Consider the following 14,052-nt stretch of genomic DNA (forward strand, 5'->3'; position numbering starts at 1 on the left):
TAAAAGATTTAAAAAAAGCAAAGAGAAAAGAGAACCGATGGTCGACAACTAGCATAAAAATCAATACCGCCGTCGGCTAAACAAAATTGAAAAAGAAAAAATTTATATGATCTATAGAAAACGACACAAACTTTTAAGAAAAAAGAGAACGACTATGATGAATGAATTTGACAACTAAATTCAATATTTAGTTCACGATTGGTAAATTTTATATATGAGCTAAAGTGTAGTTAATGCAAGATATTTTTTAAAATAAAAATAAATTTATTATTGACTGATTAAATTTATCAAGTTATTTTTTAATTAAAACTAGGAGTAAATTGATGCAATGTGTAAATAATAAAAAAACCAAATATGTTCGCATAAAAATTAGGATAAAATTTATTGAATTATTTTTTAATTAAATAATTATTTTAGCAGTTCACATAAAATAATTTGATTAAAGTCAATTTAATAAAAAATAATGATCCAATTGATCATTTTTATTCGATAATCAAAATAAAATCGATCTTATAATTGGGTGATACCCTAAAAACAAACTACTTATCTTAATGTCTCAATTTTAAATATCTCACAGTTGAGAATGACTTGTTTTCCAAATTGTTAAAGACGTTATTTTATTCCAAATTATTTACATATTTTTTTAGAGGTCAAAAGGCAAAGATATGGTAATGGGTGCATTGGACCACCTAAACTTTTTATAATCTATTACTTTAATATCTTACGAATATATAAAGGTAAAGGAGAAAATGAATGAATTAGTATTATTTGGTATATTGATGGTTGAGTTTTTGAATTATATTTGTTAAATTAAAAAAATTGACAGTCAAAAAATAATTCGGATATAAAACAATATGAATGAATAATATGAAATTATTGGATTGGGAAATTTCCACTAACAAATCCAAATGATTTGAAGGGGGAAAAGAGGTAATCGAAGGGGGGGGGAATGAAAAGATAAAACAGCAAGCCACTTAGTTTATTAGCATTGCTTTGATGCGAAAATGTGCACCGTAGATCATCCAATCTTTTGCTTTTCGCAGGACTAGAAGCATTTCCTGTGGACAATTGATGGCCCAGATTCATCGTACTCTGCCTTTGCAATCCACATCTGCAAACAGAGTATCCTATGTTACTTGCATTAATATAATTATTTTCATTTTCTTAGTTTTTTTTTATATATTTTGAAGTTTCTTAAAGGATTATATTGTTATTCTCATGATCGCATTAGGAAAAAGAAAGAACAAAGGAAAAGAGAGAGAATACCTGCTGGAAGGTGCTGAGGGATGCCAAAATGGAGCCACCAATCCAAACGCTATACTTCCTCTCCGGTGGTGCAACCACTTTAATCTTCATACTGCTTGGAGCTAATGCCGTGATTTCCTTGCTCATCCTATCGGCAATTCCGGGGAACATAGTGGTGCCACCGCTGAGGACAATATTTCCATACAGATCCTTTCGGATATCCACGTCACACTTCATGATTGAGTTGTATGTGGTTTCATGAATGCCGGCGGCTTCCATCCCGATCATGGATGGCTGGAAGAGGACTTCGGGACAGCGGAAACGTTCTGCCCCGATGGTGATAACCTGTCCATCGGGTAGCTCATAGTTTTTCTCCACAGAGGAGCTGGTTTTCGCTGTCTCGAGCTCTTGTTCGAAGTCAAGAGCAATGTAAGCTAACTTCTCTTTTATATCCCTCACGATTTCACGCTCCGCAGTCGTCGTGAAAGAGTAACCACGCTCCGTTAAGATTTTCATGAGTGCATCAGTGAGATCACGACCGGCTAGGTCGAGTCGCAAGATGGCATGTGGGAGAGCATAGCCTTCATAGATGGGAACTGTGTGGCTCACACCATCTCCAGAGTCCAGAACAATACCTATACATTAACCTTGCATGTTAGCCTTCATAAAGGGTTGCTACTTGCTTAGAGATAATTCATTTGTGTTTATCAAGACAGGAAATTCAAGACCCTGACATTCATGTGCACAAACTGTTATCCAACATTATCTTGGAAAAGAACATTTCCAATCACATATGCCATTGGATTTCAATTAACCTTCGTAGGAACATGAGACCTATCATCATATCAATATATTGTTGAACAACGAAGAAGCAGATAATTGGCAAACGAATGTGCCAACCTGTTGTCCGACCGCTGGCGTACAGGGAAAGAACGGCCTGGATAGCGACATACATTGCGGGGGCATTGAATGTTTCAAACATGATTTGAGTCATTTTCTCACGATTAGCCTTGGGGTTGAGAGGAGCTTCCGTGAGGAGAATTGGATGTTCCTCGGGGGCAACTCGAAGCTCATTATAGAATGTATGATGCCAGATTTTCTCCATATCATCCCAATTGTTAACGATACCATGCTCAATTGGGTACTTCAACGTCAAAATACCTCTTTTGGATTGAGCTTCGTCTCCCACATAAGCATCCTTTTGGCCCATGCCGACCATCACACCTGTATGCCGAGGGCGACCTACAATGCTGGGGAACACTGCTCTTGGAGCATCATCTCCGGCAAACCCGGCCTGAAATGTTTAAACATGAATCAGCATCGATCTAGAGCACCGATCAATAAAATCAATTCTCGGAAATACTAGAATCAAAACAAATAAAAAGAGATTAAGATAATGAATATTAAATCAAATTATAACAAATATCATTTACAAATAATACCGAGAAACGGAGATCTGATGAATGTTTACCTTCACCATTCCAGTCCCATTGTCACAAACAAGTGGCTGGATATCTTCACCATCTGCCATTTTTTATCGCTGTATCATACGATGCCAAATACCAAAAAGAAAAAACAATAAACATCTATTATAGTAAAAATGATCTCATATCATAATCTAATATATTCATCACCGCAATCTATATGTGACAACAATTGCAAATGAACTTCAAACTGAGAAATGCAAATGATCGATTCAACAGTAAATGTCAGTTTCTTTTTTCAAAGAATCAGATAACTGGAGGATAAAATTTCAAATTCCGAAAAATGTTAATGCAGCAGAATGCCAGAATCATCAATAATGAAACGCAAGATTAGTTGAAAATTTCGACAAGTTTACATTAAAAAGATTCTGAAGTTGAAGATCTGAGCATCGAAATCTGATCAAATTAATGCCAAAAACTTTATAGAAACAAAAAATCTGAATTCAAAAATTATGAAGCGATTCTTTCTGTTGCAGTTTTAACGGACCGTTGAGCTTCGCAGAATAATGCGGTTAACGTACCCGCGATCTTTGTTTTAAAGAAGGCGAATTTCTCAAATACGATTTCGTCAGATCTTGGACGCCCGTTTCCCGTTTTCTTCCCCCATCTGCGGCCCCTATTTCCCCCCACAATCTTGGAGTAAACAGCTGGTTGCCTGGTTCCCTCTGCGTTGATTGTTGACTGACATTTTTTTCGTAAATTTAACGGATTTGAACGAAATTTTTTCTTCTTCTTTTTCCTTTTCGTTTTTATATGTTTTAATTTACTCCTATTCATTAATATAACACAATCACTTAATAAATCTGAGTTTTTTTATTAAGATAATTACAAAGTGATATATGCTCTAAATACTCTCAATCATTTGATAATAAATACTCAATTGCCCTAAGACAAACGCTCGTGCTCGTACCCACGACCTCTAAGAACAACAACGATTCCTTTAACCACTAAAATATGTTAATTCGTGCAAATTTAAACAGAGTTAAGACGATATCAAATGTTATTTATTTATATTTAAAAATATTTGTTACCATTTTAACTTATTTGTAAATTCACTATTATATATTTGATAATAATCATGTCATATTATACTTTAATTCTCTCATTTATATACTTAATTTAAATATGAAATTATGTTCAAGTTTTAACAAATAAGTTATTAAGGTGATTTTGATTAGCAAAATAAAAATTTATCTTTTAAAATATAGTTATAAGATTATAAAATTATTTGATACATTACAGATAATATTATATCGTGATATTTGGTTTACAGTACGAGACTATATATATTTTACTATATTATCCTCTTAGTATATTTTAGTTTTTTATTTTATTTTTCATAGAGATAATTGTATCACGTGCCCCCAATTTATGACCTTTATTTCAAATTGGTCCCTAAACTTTTTAACATTTTAATTTTATCTCTAAACTATGGCTATCACTCTAAATTAGTCCTTAAACTTTTGAACATTTCATTTTCATCCCCAAATTGTGATCTTCATTCTAAATTGGTCCCCAAACTTTTTGAATGTTTCAATTGTATCCTAAATTATATGTATATACTAATCACATCCCTTGTTAATAAAATCATTAGTCCAAGTTATATTATTATGTGTTTGAAAAAAATTAGGTTAAACTATGGTTGAAATCGATTACATATTTGGATGAATTTGGGGATGAAAGTGGAAGATCCAAAAGTTTAGGAACCAGTTTAGAATGGGATTCATAGTTTGGGGATGAAATTGAAATATTTAAAAATTTAAAGACCAATTTAAAATGAGTGTCAGAGTTTGGAAACGTATGATGGAATTAACTCTTTTTATAATAAGCACGGATATCTGATTTGTTAATCGACTAATATGGACCTAATTATACATAAATATATTATGGACAACTTTTCCAGTTCAATTTTCTCTATTCATACATAATATGAGAATTCAAACTTTAAACATTACCGAAGAAACCATCGATTGATAATTAGCTTATTTTATTTACTTTTTAACAAATATACATATAAACATAGACTAAAAAGTGACAAAAATATGTATAAGATAATTTACATTGTAAATCATTAAAGTTAACATCAACTTTAATTTTATCAAATTAAATTATTAAACTTTGATAAGTTATAATATGGTGATCTACACGGACGGACGCAGAAACTCTCGTTAGGAAATACGAACTTAAGAAGTTATATTAAAAATTTTTAGGACATGATTTGATGGAACCTTGTACTATTTCAAACTTTAAAATTTAGTCTTTATATTTTATTTTCTTATGAAATTGAGTTCTGTTTTTATTTCCAAATTTAGGTCTCCTTTAATTTTTTTTCTCCAATGCTACACTAATTGCTGACTTGGCAAGTATAAAAGTTAAAGTATTCTTTTAATACTTTCTGTTTATAGTTGTTATCAATTTGGCCCTTTAAAACTGTTAACAAAAATGACTAAGAATAACAATGTTCAATTAATATTTTTTTTTATATTTTTAAGTATGGCAAGTTAAACTGATAAAAACTATTAATATGAAAGATCAAAGAAATATTTTATTTTTTATAGTTACCAAACTAACAAAATAAAATTATTAAATTAAAATAATACATGAATTCAAATTCATAAAATAAAATAGAATGGTTAAAATTTAAATTTTAAAATAATATATATATTAAATAATTTTAATGACTAAAAAATATTATTATTTTGGAGATTTAAAATTCGAATAGATGCATTTTCCTTAGTCAAAAGAAAAACAATAATTATGTAAGCTTAGGTCTCGGGTGGGGGTCTCCCTTACATACACGTATTTTCCACTTAATCAACTAGAAAATTATTCCATCCAGTTTCAATCAACATTAATCCCATCATCCATAACATCACTAAAAAACAACACAAAGCATCGCTATATCGAGAATCTCAAACATCTAAAAAAACGAAAATCTTGAAACAGTTTTAATTATCACGATCATGAACTGCAATTCCACCGTCGTTTTGTCCTAGCAGACTGCTCATCGATCGAGCTTTAACCATCCCCAGCTTCATCGATGGCTTCTCATCACTTCCTTGTTTCGACAATGGTGGCTTCCGATCCCCCTCCTTCGCTGCATTAATATCATTCGGTCGGCTTTTAACACCGGTAATACCCCTCAGCTTCCCTTTCCCCAAATGGTGCTCGCAGAGCGAGTATCCGACGAGTGTTTGTTGGCAGCACCGCCATCCCCTTCCATTAACTCGACTGCACCTTGAACCTTCCATTAACGCACCGTTTCGACCTCTCTTCTTCCCACTCTTATTATCATTATCATTATCGTTATCTTTCTGTGCTGTTCTTTCGGAGCTCCCTCTTTTCTTCTTCAATGGAAACGCCTTGTCTCCTACACTCAAAAAAGAACGAGTGCAACACCCTCCAATAATCAAAACTATATGAAAATATTACAATTCGATTTGATTTTGCAGATAATATATTTTCTTACCTTGATGGAATAGAGACTCGGTTCCTAGTCCCTCACCAAGAATACTTTTCTTCCTATAAAATACAAACCCAGAAAATCCATGGCCAGATATTGGTCGAAATGGGGACCATGCCAAAGTGCACCACATAGAAAGAAAAAGAAGAGAGTTAAGACTAAGATTAGATGGGAAGTTATATGGTGGATAGCCAAAGTTGGTATAAAAATAACCTAATAAAAAAAACAGTATTTGCACTTTGTATTATATTTAATCTTTTTATTAATCGAACTTTCTTTTTAACCTTTTCAGTTTTTTACTACAAGTGTTGATGAAGTAAGAAAAAGAACATTGGCTGGCTTTCTTACCTGGTAGTATAATTGCTCTCCTCCTCCCCATTTTCTCCCTTCTCCTCCTCTACTCCTTGCTTCAAAACCTACAAGAAGAAGTTCAAAATACAAAGGATAAATTTATATAAATTTATATTTACTTTTACCTAATATATGAAGCTTTCGTGGGTGCAAATCAATTTTCAGACAAGATGTTATTTTTATTACATCAAACACAAGTGCACTCTTTATAAAAACCTTAAAACTATGATAGAAAAATGACCAAATAATCTCTGAATCATTGAACTAACCAAGTCATCTTCTTTCTTCTCCAGCTCCTTTCCATGTCTTGCTTTTATTGTTGTTGTTTCGGGGAAAATGGATGAATCACCGACCTGGGCCGGTTGCTTCCGTCGGATCGGGTAGTTTGGATGATCAGACGGAGGAGGAGACTGCCGCCGTGGAGGGTGTTGCACCACCGGAGACCGGTTAATGTTGGGATCTGATGAAAGAGGTGAAATCGAAGAGAAGGGCTGTTGAACCGGTCTTTTTCTGATCCTCATATCCGATACAATCTATATAATTTCCTCTGAGAAAATTTTGAAGAAAACCAACGAGAAAAATCAAGAAAAACCAGAGAAAGAAATTGATTTTTTTTAGAAGAAAGAAATGAGAGAAGGAAAAAAAAAGGAAAGCGCGAAACCCCAAATACTACAACAACAACCACTATAATAATGAAGACCAATAAATTAATTAATTAATTACTTTTTATAAATAACAAACAGATACTAAAGAAAATGTAATATAATAGTATCTAGTTTCTTTTTTATTTAATACATATCTTTAACTTTTTATTTGTTGCAATTCAGTCACGGATAAGAGTGAGGGTGAAATGCACGTGCTTGTGACCGGTTTAAAAGGTAGACTGTTAAGGAATCAGGAGAGGGTGAAAGTGAAGAGGATGCCAGGGTGGCATTGAGAGATACAAAAAATGTTGGGAGTGGGTAGTTTAATCGTTTATACCTTTTTGATGACATTAATGGTTTTTAACATTTTTGGTAAAATGTCTAATAATAATAAAATCAGTTGAAAAATAATAAAATTGATAGTGGTTTATTGGATATGTTAACAAAATCGGTAAAATGCCAAATAATAACAAAACTTGTAGAAATAATAATGTTTTTGATAATTTTTTACCAGTTTTGTTAAAAAATAGTTACAAAACCAGTAGCGTCTTTCCTTAATCGTATATTAAGGCTGCCACACGTGAGACTTTCTCAATCTACTTTTGGTCTCTATCTATATTTATAATGTAAATGAATGAAAATATTTTATATAAACATAAATAAATAATTATTTGATGCAGTAAATATTTTATGAACAATGATAGAATTATTATAATTTTTGTAAGAAATTTAAAATTAAAAAATTAAATAACTATAATTATGATTATTGTAGGGGTTTATACATTGATTCCTTTTATATCTTGAAGTCAAAAATATAATTATGATTATTGTTCATATGCTTAAAGGATAAATAAATGTTCTTGTTAATCAAAAGATTTGAGTCTTGATAGATCTTTTGGGTATGTCGATAATCTTGCTTGGAGATCATGGCTTACCTGACTAGTTGGAGGGATGTTTTATTACTTCGAAAATACAATAATAATGATTTTGCCAATTTTTAAAAATAAATCTAGGGTAATTACAAAACAATATTTGTTTAAAGATAACTATTAAATATTTGACTTTGAATGTTTATACCCTTAACATTCGTGGTACTCGAACTCAAGACCTTAAGGTATAACAATAATTTCATTACTACTGAGGTCGGTCAGTTCGTACTATATAAATATCAAAGTTACACATGCAAATTCAATAAATATGAAATGTGATACATAAATTTTGATTTTTTTTACAATTATATACATGAAACTTTAATTTTAATTCAATTTTAAAAAATTATTAAAGTCGCTGTCGTTTTTAAAAAATAATATTTCTTCTAAACAATATATTAAATTATCATATTTTACAGAAATTTAAACATGTTAATATTTTATACGTTAAATATTATTTTTTTAATCGATTATAAAAGCTACACAATTGCACAAATTTATATATGATTTAATGGGCAAGTGATTAATGGTATTTATCTTCATTTAAAGGGTTTTGTTTTACCAAAATTCGTGATGAATTAAGTGGATAAATCTAAGAGTAATTTGAAGCATGGTTAAAGAAGTGTTTAGGATTTTATTTTCGAAATATTTTTTATCATATATAATAAAAGTTAAATTTAGGCATGTAAAAACCCATCAAATGACAATGATTAAAAGTAATGTTGTTCTCTTTAAAGGTCCAAGATTCGAACAACTGTATCTACAGAGTATATAAGTTGTCAACGATTAAGAAAAATTCTGAACAGATATCACCTTGTAATCATCTTAAACTATTAAAAAAATCTAAGTAGGCACAGAAAATCAAAAGAAATAAGAGTTTAAAAGTTGGTTACATATAGAGAAGATTATAACATCTCATAATGTTTAAAAAATGGTGCCTTATTTAATGTGTATTGTTTAAAATTAAAAAAAATGTTGATGTTTAACTATGATCCATGTGAATCCATCAAGTAGCCTTAGTAGTAAAAAGAATTGATGTTCTCCTTAAAAATCATGGGTTTAAGCAGTGTAAGTGTGCATTGTCAATTAATTAAAAAAATTATAAACGAATATTACCTTATAATCAACACAAATTAATCAAAAGATAAAATATGATCCGTGTAATTATGAAAAAAATTTAATTTATTAAGCTGGTAAATTAATTTATGTAAAAGAAAAACATGAAAATAAATAAGTACAAAAAATTAAGTATTAAATTTTTAGTACTTAATTGTATAACTATTTTTTAATGGTCTATGGTGACTATAAGGTAGTATCCATTCATAATTTTTTTAATTTATTGAAAATACATACACCTTACAGATGTAGCTGCTCGAACCAACGCTTCTGAGAAGAATAACTGTTTCTTTGACTATTGAAATCACTTGATGAATTCTGAATAGTATAAGTATTAAATTTATGTCATAAATTTATTTGATATATTCATAAAACCTAAGGGGCTGTTTGTTTGCCTCTTAATGGAACCATTCAGTGTTGAATGTTGAACCGTTCAGCATTCAGCACGTTTGTTTCGCACCTCTGAATGATTCAGTGCTGATTGATTCAGCAAAACAGTGCTGAATGATTTAGCACAGAAGTACATTCTGAATCATTCAGAGCCAGTTATCAAACAACATGTCACATTCAGAGCCAAACCATTAAGAGCCTCTGAATCATTCATCATTTGAATCATTCAACGCTTAATCATTCTGAAGTAAACAAACAGCCCCTAAGTAATGAATATAAACATGTTTGATAAAAACATAAATATTGGTTTATGAAAATTTACTAATTTATAAATTTAAACTTAGTAAGATCATGTTTTATATTCTCTTTGAATAACTTCTATAGAAGTTAAACACAATAATTTAATTATTTTATCTTTTAATGAAAATAATAAATTTTATTTTAAATATAAGGTTCCATCTTATATATTCATTTTAGGAACTTTGTTTAACTTTTTTGTAATATTATCCCCAGGATTTAAACATGATCCCCCCGAAATACAATGTGTCTTACTAATATACCAAATATTCAATGACAAAAAATTACTTATTATTATTGGATTAATATATGTTTTAGCCCTTGACTTATATTTGATTTACAATTTGGCCCCTTGCCTTTTTTCATGCTATTTGGCCCTTGACTTTGGCTTTATATTGTAATTTGTCCCTTGACCTTTTGTTAATGCAATTTGACCCTTGATTTTGAATTTGATTTATAGTTTGTCTGTAACATCCTAAACCAGTACGACACATTGTCGACCGATTAGAATGCCACACGGAACCACCAAAGTGGCTAACCCAAAATTTTCTCAATTTATTAATCAAAACAACCATTTAAAATCATTTCATATAAAGAAACTCATCCATAAAGTATAAATAAATCTTACATCAGGGAGCTCCCATAATAAATATAACAAAATATAAAGACCAACGTTTTAATGAAAGTTACGTCTCGAATATACAAAAAGGGGTCTCCAAATAATACATGCCCTCTAAATAAGATATCTCGAGACGTACTATACTCACACTAGGTTTGGATCTCGGTTGCTCAAAAAGGCTCCTCGAATTCTCCTCCTACTAACCTGCATAAGGAAACAAATTCCAAATGATGATGTAACATCCCAAAAATCAAGCTAGTGACTAAAATGTAAGGTTTTAAAACTTTGTGATCAATTTTTGATAAATTGAAAAGTTTAGGAATTTATTTGGAATTTCTTTGTAGGATTTAATAGCAAAGTTTGGAAGTGGAAAGGGCATAATGTTCATTTTATAAGGAAATGAATTTAAAATTCATAGTGGGGGTATTATATATACACGTGGGAAAAGGAAAGAAAGAGTTAAAGATACCCAGAAAATTCTTCATATTTCTTCCTCCTCTCCACCGTGACTCCATAACTAAGGTAAGGGATCTTTAAGTTTGTTATTTCATGTAGATTTTGAGTGGTTTTGATGGTTCGAGTGTTAGGAAAACTTAAGAAAGCTTAAAGAGAAGTAGAAACTAAAAGAATTACAAGTTATGGGTGATTGAATATAAAAGGTTTTTAAGTGAATTGGTGAGAAAAGGTTAATAAATGGATTTTGAAGTTATATTTGACTTGTCATAAGATAGAATAAGAAATCTAAAGTGTTAGAAACATTTAAGAATGTTCTTGAAAATATGGTGTGATTTTTAGATTCAAGTATTGAAGTGGGATTTGGGATGTTAAGGAATATTAAAGTAATATAAGTTAGTTTTAATATATGTAGTTGAGTTTAATGACATGAAAGGAGTTAAAGAATGGAAGTTAAGTAAGTTTTGGAAATTTTTCGGGACAAAAGAAATAAGTTCTGGGCAAGGGGTACTGGTACTGGACGAACAGTACTGATACTTCAAAGAAAGAATAAGTGAGAGCTGGGTTTGGGTAACGATACTGGAAGAACAATATTGATACCATAAGGTGAAATTGTACGAATCAATATTGTAGTAACAATACAAAAGGAAGGGCATCGATACCAAGGGTATCGATACTAATGTATAAGTATCGGTACCATTTTGAGAGATGTAATTCCAGAATCGAGAATGGGTATCGATACTGAAGTATAATATCGATACCATAATGTAGAAGTATCGGTACTGGACCTTGGGTACCGATATTATTCAGATTGAAACAGTGAATTTAGTGTTTTGTTTAGCTTATGTTAGTAAGTATTAATTATAGTGATATGAATTCTGATATTTATACCAATTGTATTATCGTGTAGGTATCGATCGAAGACAAGTTCAGGATGATTCTAAGACATAAGCTCATTCAAGAGTGCTAGGGGGTGTTTGGTTCAAGGATTGTGGGATTCCCATGGGATGGGAATCCCACATTCCCATGTTTGGTTGGCCGGGAATCTCATTCCCGGTAATGTTTTATTACTAATAGTAGATTTTTTGGGGTATATTACCGGGAATGTCATTACCTCCCTTCCCTTAGGTATTGTAACATTACCGGTGTTTTGGACTAAAATTCCCTTAAATTTTTATTTTTTTTCAAAAATATCCTTCTTCTGTCATTGAATAATAAAAATTCTACGAAGGTTAAATTACAAATTTATCCTTAAATTATTTTAGATTTACAAAAAAAAGTCTATAATTAAAATTTTATATGAAGTTCAGGGGTTAAAATTTTTTTTACCCTTTCATTAAACCTTTTTTATATTTTTAATTTTGTAAAAAAAATTATATAAATATTATGAATTTAATTTTTTAAATAAAATATATAAATATTTTACAATTTGTAATATTATACAAATATATAATAAGGGCAATTTGGTCAAATATATATTCCAATAATCTTTTATTCCTTTAACCAAACACGGTAATCTTACATTCCTGCTAAACCAACCAAACACAAAATACAACATTCCCAGTAATCCTATTCCCTGGTAATCTTTTATTCCCACTTGTAATCTTACATTCCGTGAACCAAACGCACCCTAAGTGTTTAGCTTGACTAAGTGAGGCTAAGGTGAATGCATACTACTATAGTATCTGATTATATGGAAATTAGACTTGCGATGAGTCTATTTCCAATAATTGGATTTCATTATTCCATGAATGTAAGTATGTTGGTGATATGGTTTATCTGCGTACATGAATATGAACATATGTCTACATGTTATATGCACTATTTATATGATCTATGTGTTATATGTCATCTTATGTGTTACATGATTTATGTGATTATATGATAATATGATATAAGCTATGTGACATTGACCTATGTGATTAAATGAAAATGTGATATAATATATGTAATATTGAACTACGTGATTATATGAAAATGTGATATAAGCTATGTGAAATGATCTATATGATTCATTGTCTATGTGATATAACTTATGTGAAATACATAAATGGTAAAGTCTATAGTATGTGATATGAGAGTTGAAGGTATAATTGGCATGCCAAGAGTCGAGGGTTCTACGCGGTCCTTCGAGACAATTCTACGTAGTCCTTCGGGACATTTCTACGTGGTCCTTTGGGACAATACTATGTGGTCCTTCGGGACATTTCTATGTGGCACTTTAATGCAATTTCTACGCGGCATTTCGGTGCAATTTATACGAGCTGTGGTGATAGCATTTGTGCACAACCTCAATGTACTCACATACCTTAAGTTCTCAATAATATACCATGGGATATTAAAAGAAAAGATTTGAATGGTCAGTGAATGATATTGTTAATAATAAAGAGAATAAGGATGAGGATGATGATATGTATATTTGTATTGCATATATGCATTTGTTATGTGATGTATTCTATAGTTTCTTTGTATGATTTTATGAAATGCTTAGGAAATGTTTAAATATTTTAAATGTTTGATTTTGTGTTTTATATGCCTCACTAAGTTAACGACTTAGCGTGTGAGTGTTTCACAAGTAGATGCAAAGAAGTCAGAAGATCAAAGCTAGAACCTGTCAAGACTGCATATCATTACCGAAGATTAGATCAGAGAAGATTTAACAGTATGTGATTTGTTGTATTAAGTTTTAGTTGGCATGTAGTTAAATGTTGAATAGTATATTCTCTGATATGATTTTGCAAAAAAATACTTTGTTATATTTATGTAAATTAATAAGTTTTATGTTTAACTATAGTTGAATTTCCGTAACTATTTTCATAAAAGGGTTCCATCAGTTTGATGTAAACAAAATTTTTTAAATTTTCAACTATCTTTTAAAAGTAAACGATTTGAAAAGTCAATGTGACACCTCGAATTCGGATACGGGTTGGGAGTGTTACAGTTGAGCTCACTAGCCTAATGTCACACTAACAACTAAACCATACTAAAAGTGTTAAGTAAATGTTCAAGCTGTAAAGTATAATGAAATAGTGAGTATACTTGTAAACTTCACTCTCTACTC

At 30.7% G+C, this 14,052-nt stretch overlaps 2 protein-coding genes across 2 annotated transcripts; both read right to left on the bottom strand.

Annotated features, from left to right (window-relative positions):
• Window positions 1–949: 949 nt before the first annotated feature.
• Window positions 950–2,479, bottom strand: LOC120165706 (actin-like). Its single transcript, XM_039175169.1, has 3 exons — window positions 2,146–2,479; window positions 1,267–1,880; window positions 950–1,111 (listed from the first exon to the last, which is right to left on the bottom strand). Exons 1-3 carry the CDS (start codon window positions 2,462–2,464, stop codon window positions 1,046–1,048), a joined length of 999 nt encoding a protein of 332 aa, XP_039031100.1. The 5' UTR covers window positions 2,465–2,479; the 3' UTR covers window positions 950–1,045.
• A 3,052-nt stretch (window positions 2,480–5,531) lies between these two features.
• On the bottom strand, window positions 5,532–7,165 carry LOC120165707. Its single transcript, XM_039175170.1, has 4 exons — window positions 6,813–7,165; window positions 6,541–6,608; window positions 6,199–6,251; window positions 5,532–6,099 (listed from the first exon to the last, which is right to left on the bottom strand). The coding sequence occupies exons 1-4, from the start codon at window positions 7,062–7,064 to the stop codon at window positions 5,678–5,680; spliced, it is 795 nt and encodes a 264-aa protein (XP_039031101.1). The 5' UTR covers window positions 7,065–7,165; the 3' UTR covers window positions 5,532–5,677.
• Between the last annotated feature and the right edge of the window lie 6,887 nt (window positions 7,166–14,052).

The sequence above is a fragment of the Hibiscus syriacus genome, unplaced genomic scaffold, assembly GCF_006381635.1.
Source record: "Hibiscus syriacus cultivar Baekdansim isolate YM2019G1 unplaced genomic scaffold, ASM638163v2 tig00111587_pilon, whole genome shotgun sequence".
Lineage (NCBI taxonomy): Eukaryota > Viridiplantae > Streptophyta > Magnoliopsida > Malvales > Malvaceae > Hibiscus > Hibiscus syriacus.

What these genes read in the sequence shown, in the direction of transcription:
- LOC120165706 (XM_039175169.1), bottom strand. Translation starts at nt 2,464, where the DNA reads ATGGTCGGCATGGGCCAAAAGGATGCTTATGTGGGAGACGAAGCTCAA. An exon ending in CGCCAGCGGTCGGACAACAG is followed by an intron (nt 1,881 to 2,145) that starts GTTGGCACATTC and finishes GTTAATGTATAG; the next exon opens with GTATTGTTCTGGACTCTGGA. An exon ending in CCCTCAGCACCTTCCAGCAG is followed by an intron (nt 1,112 to 1,266) that starts GTATTCTCTCTC and finishes CTCTGTTTGCAG; the next exon opens with ATGTGGATTGCAAAGGCAGA.
- LOC120165707 (XM_039175170.1), bottom strand. Translation starts at nt 7,064, where the DNA reads ATGAGGATCAGAAAAAGACCGGTTCAACAGCCCTTCTCTTCGATTTCA. An exon ending in GAGAGCAATTATACTACCAG is followed by an intron (nt 6,252 to 6,540) that starts GTAAGAAAGCCA and finishes TGTATTTTATAG; the next exon opens with GAAGAAAAGTATTCTTGGTG. An exon ending in CGAGTCTCTATTCCATCAAG is followed by an intron (nt 6,100 to 6,198) that starts GTAAGAAAATAT and finishes TTTTGAGTGTAG; the next exon opens with GAGACAAGGCGTTTCCATTG.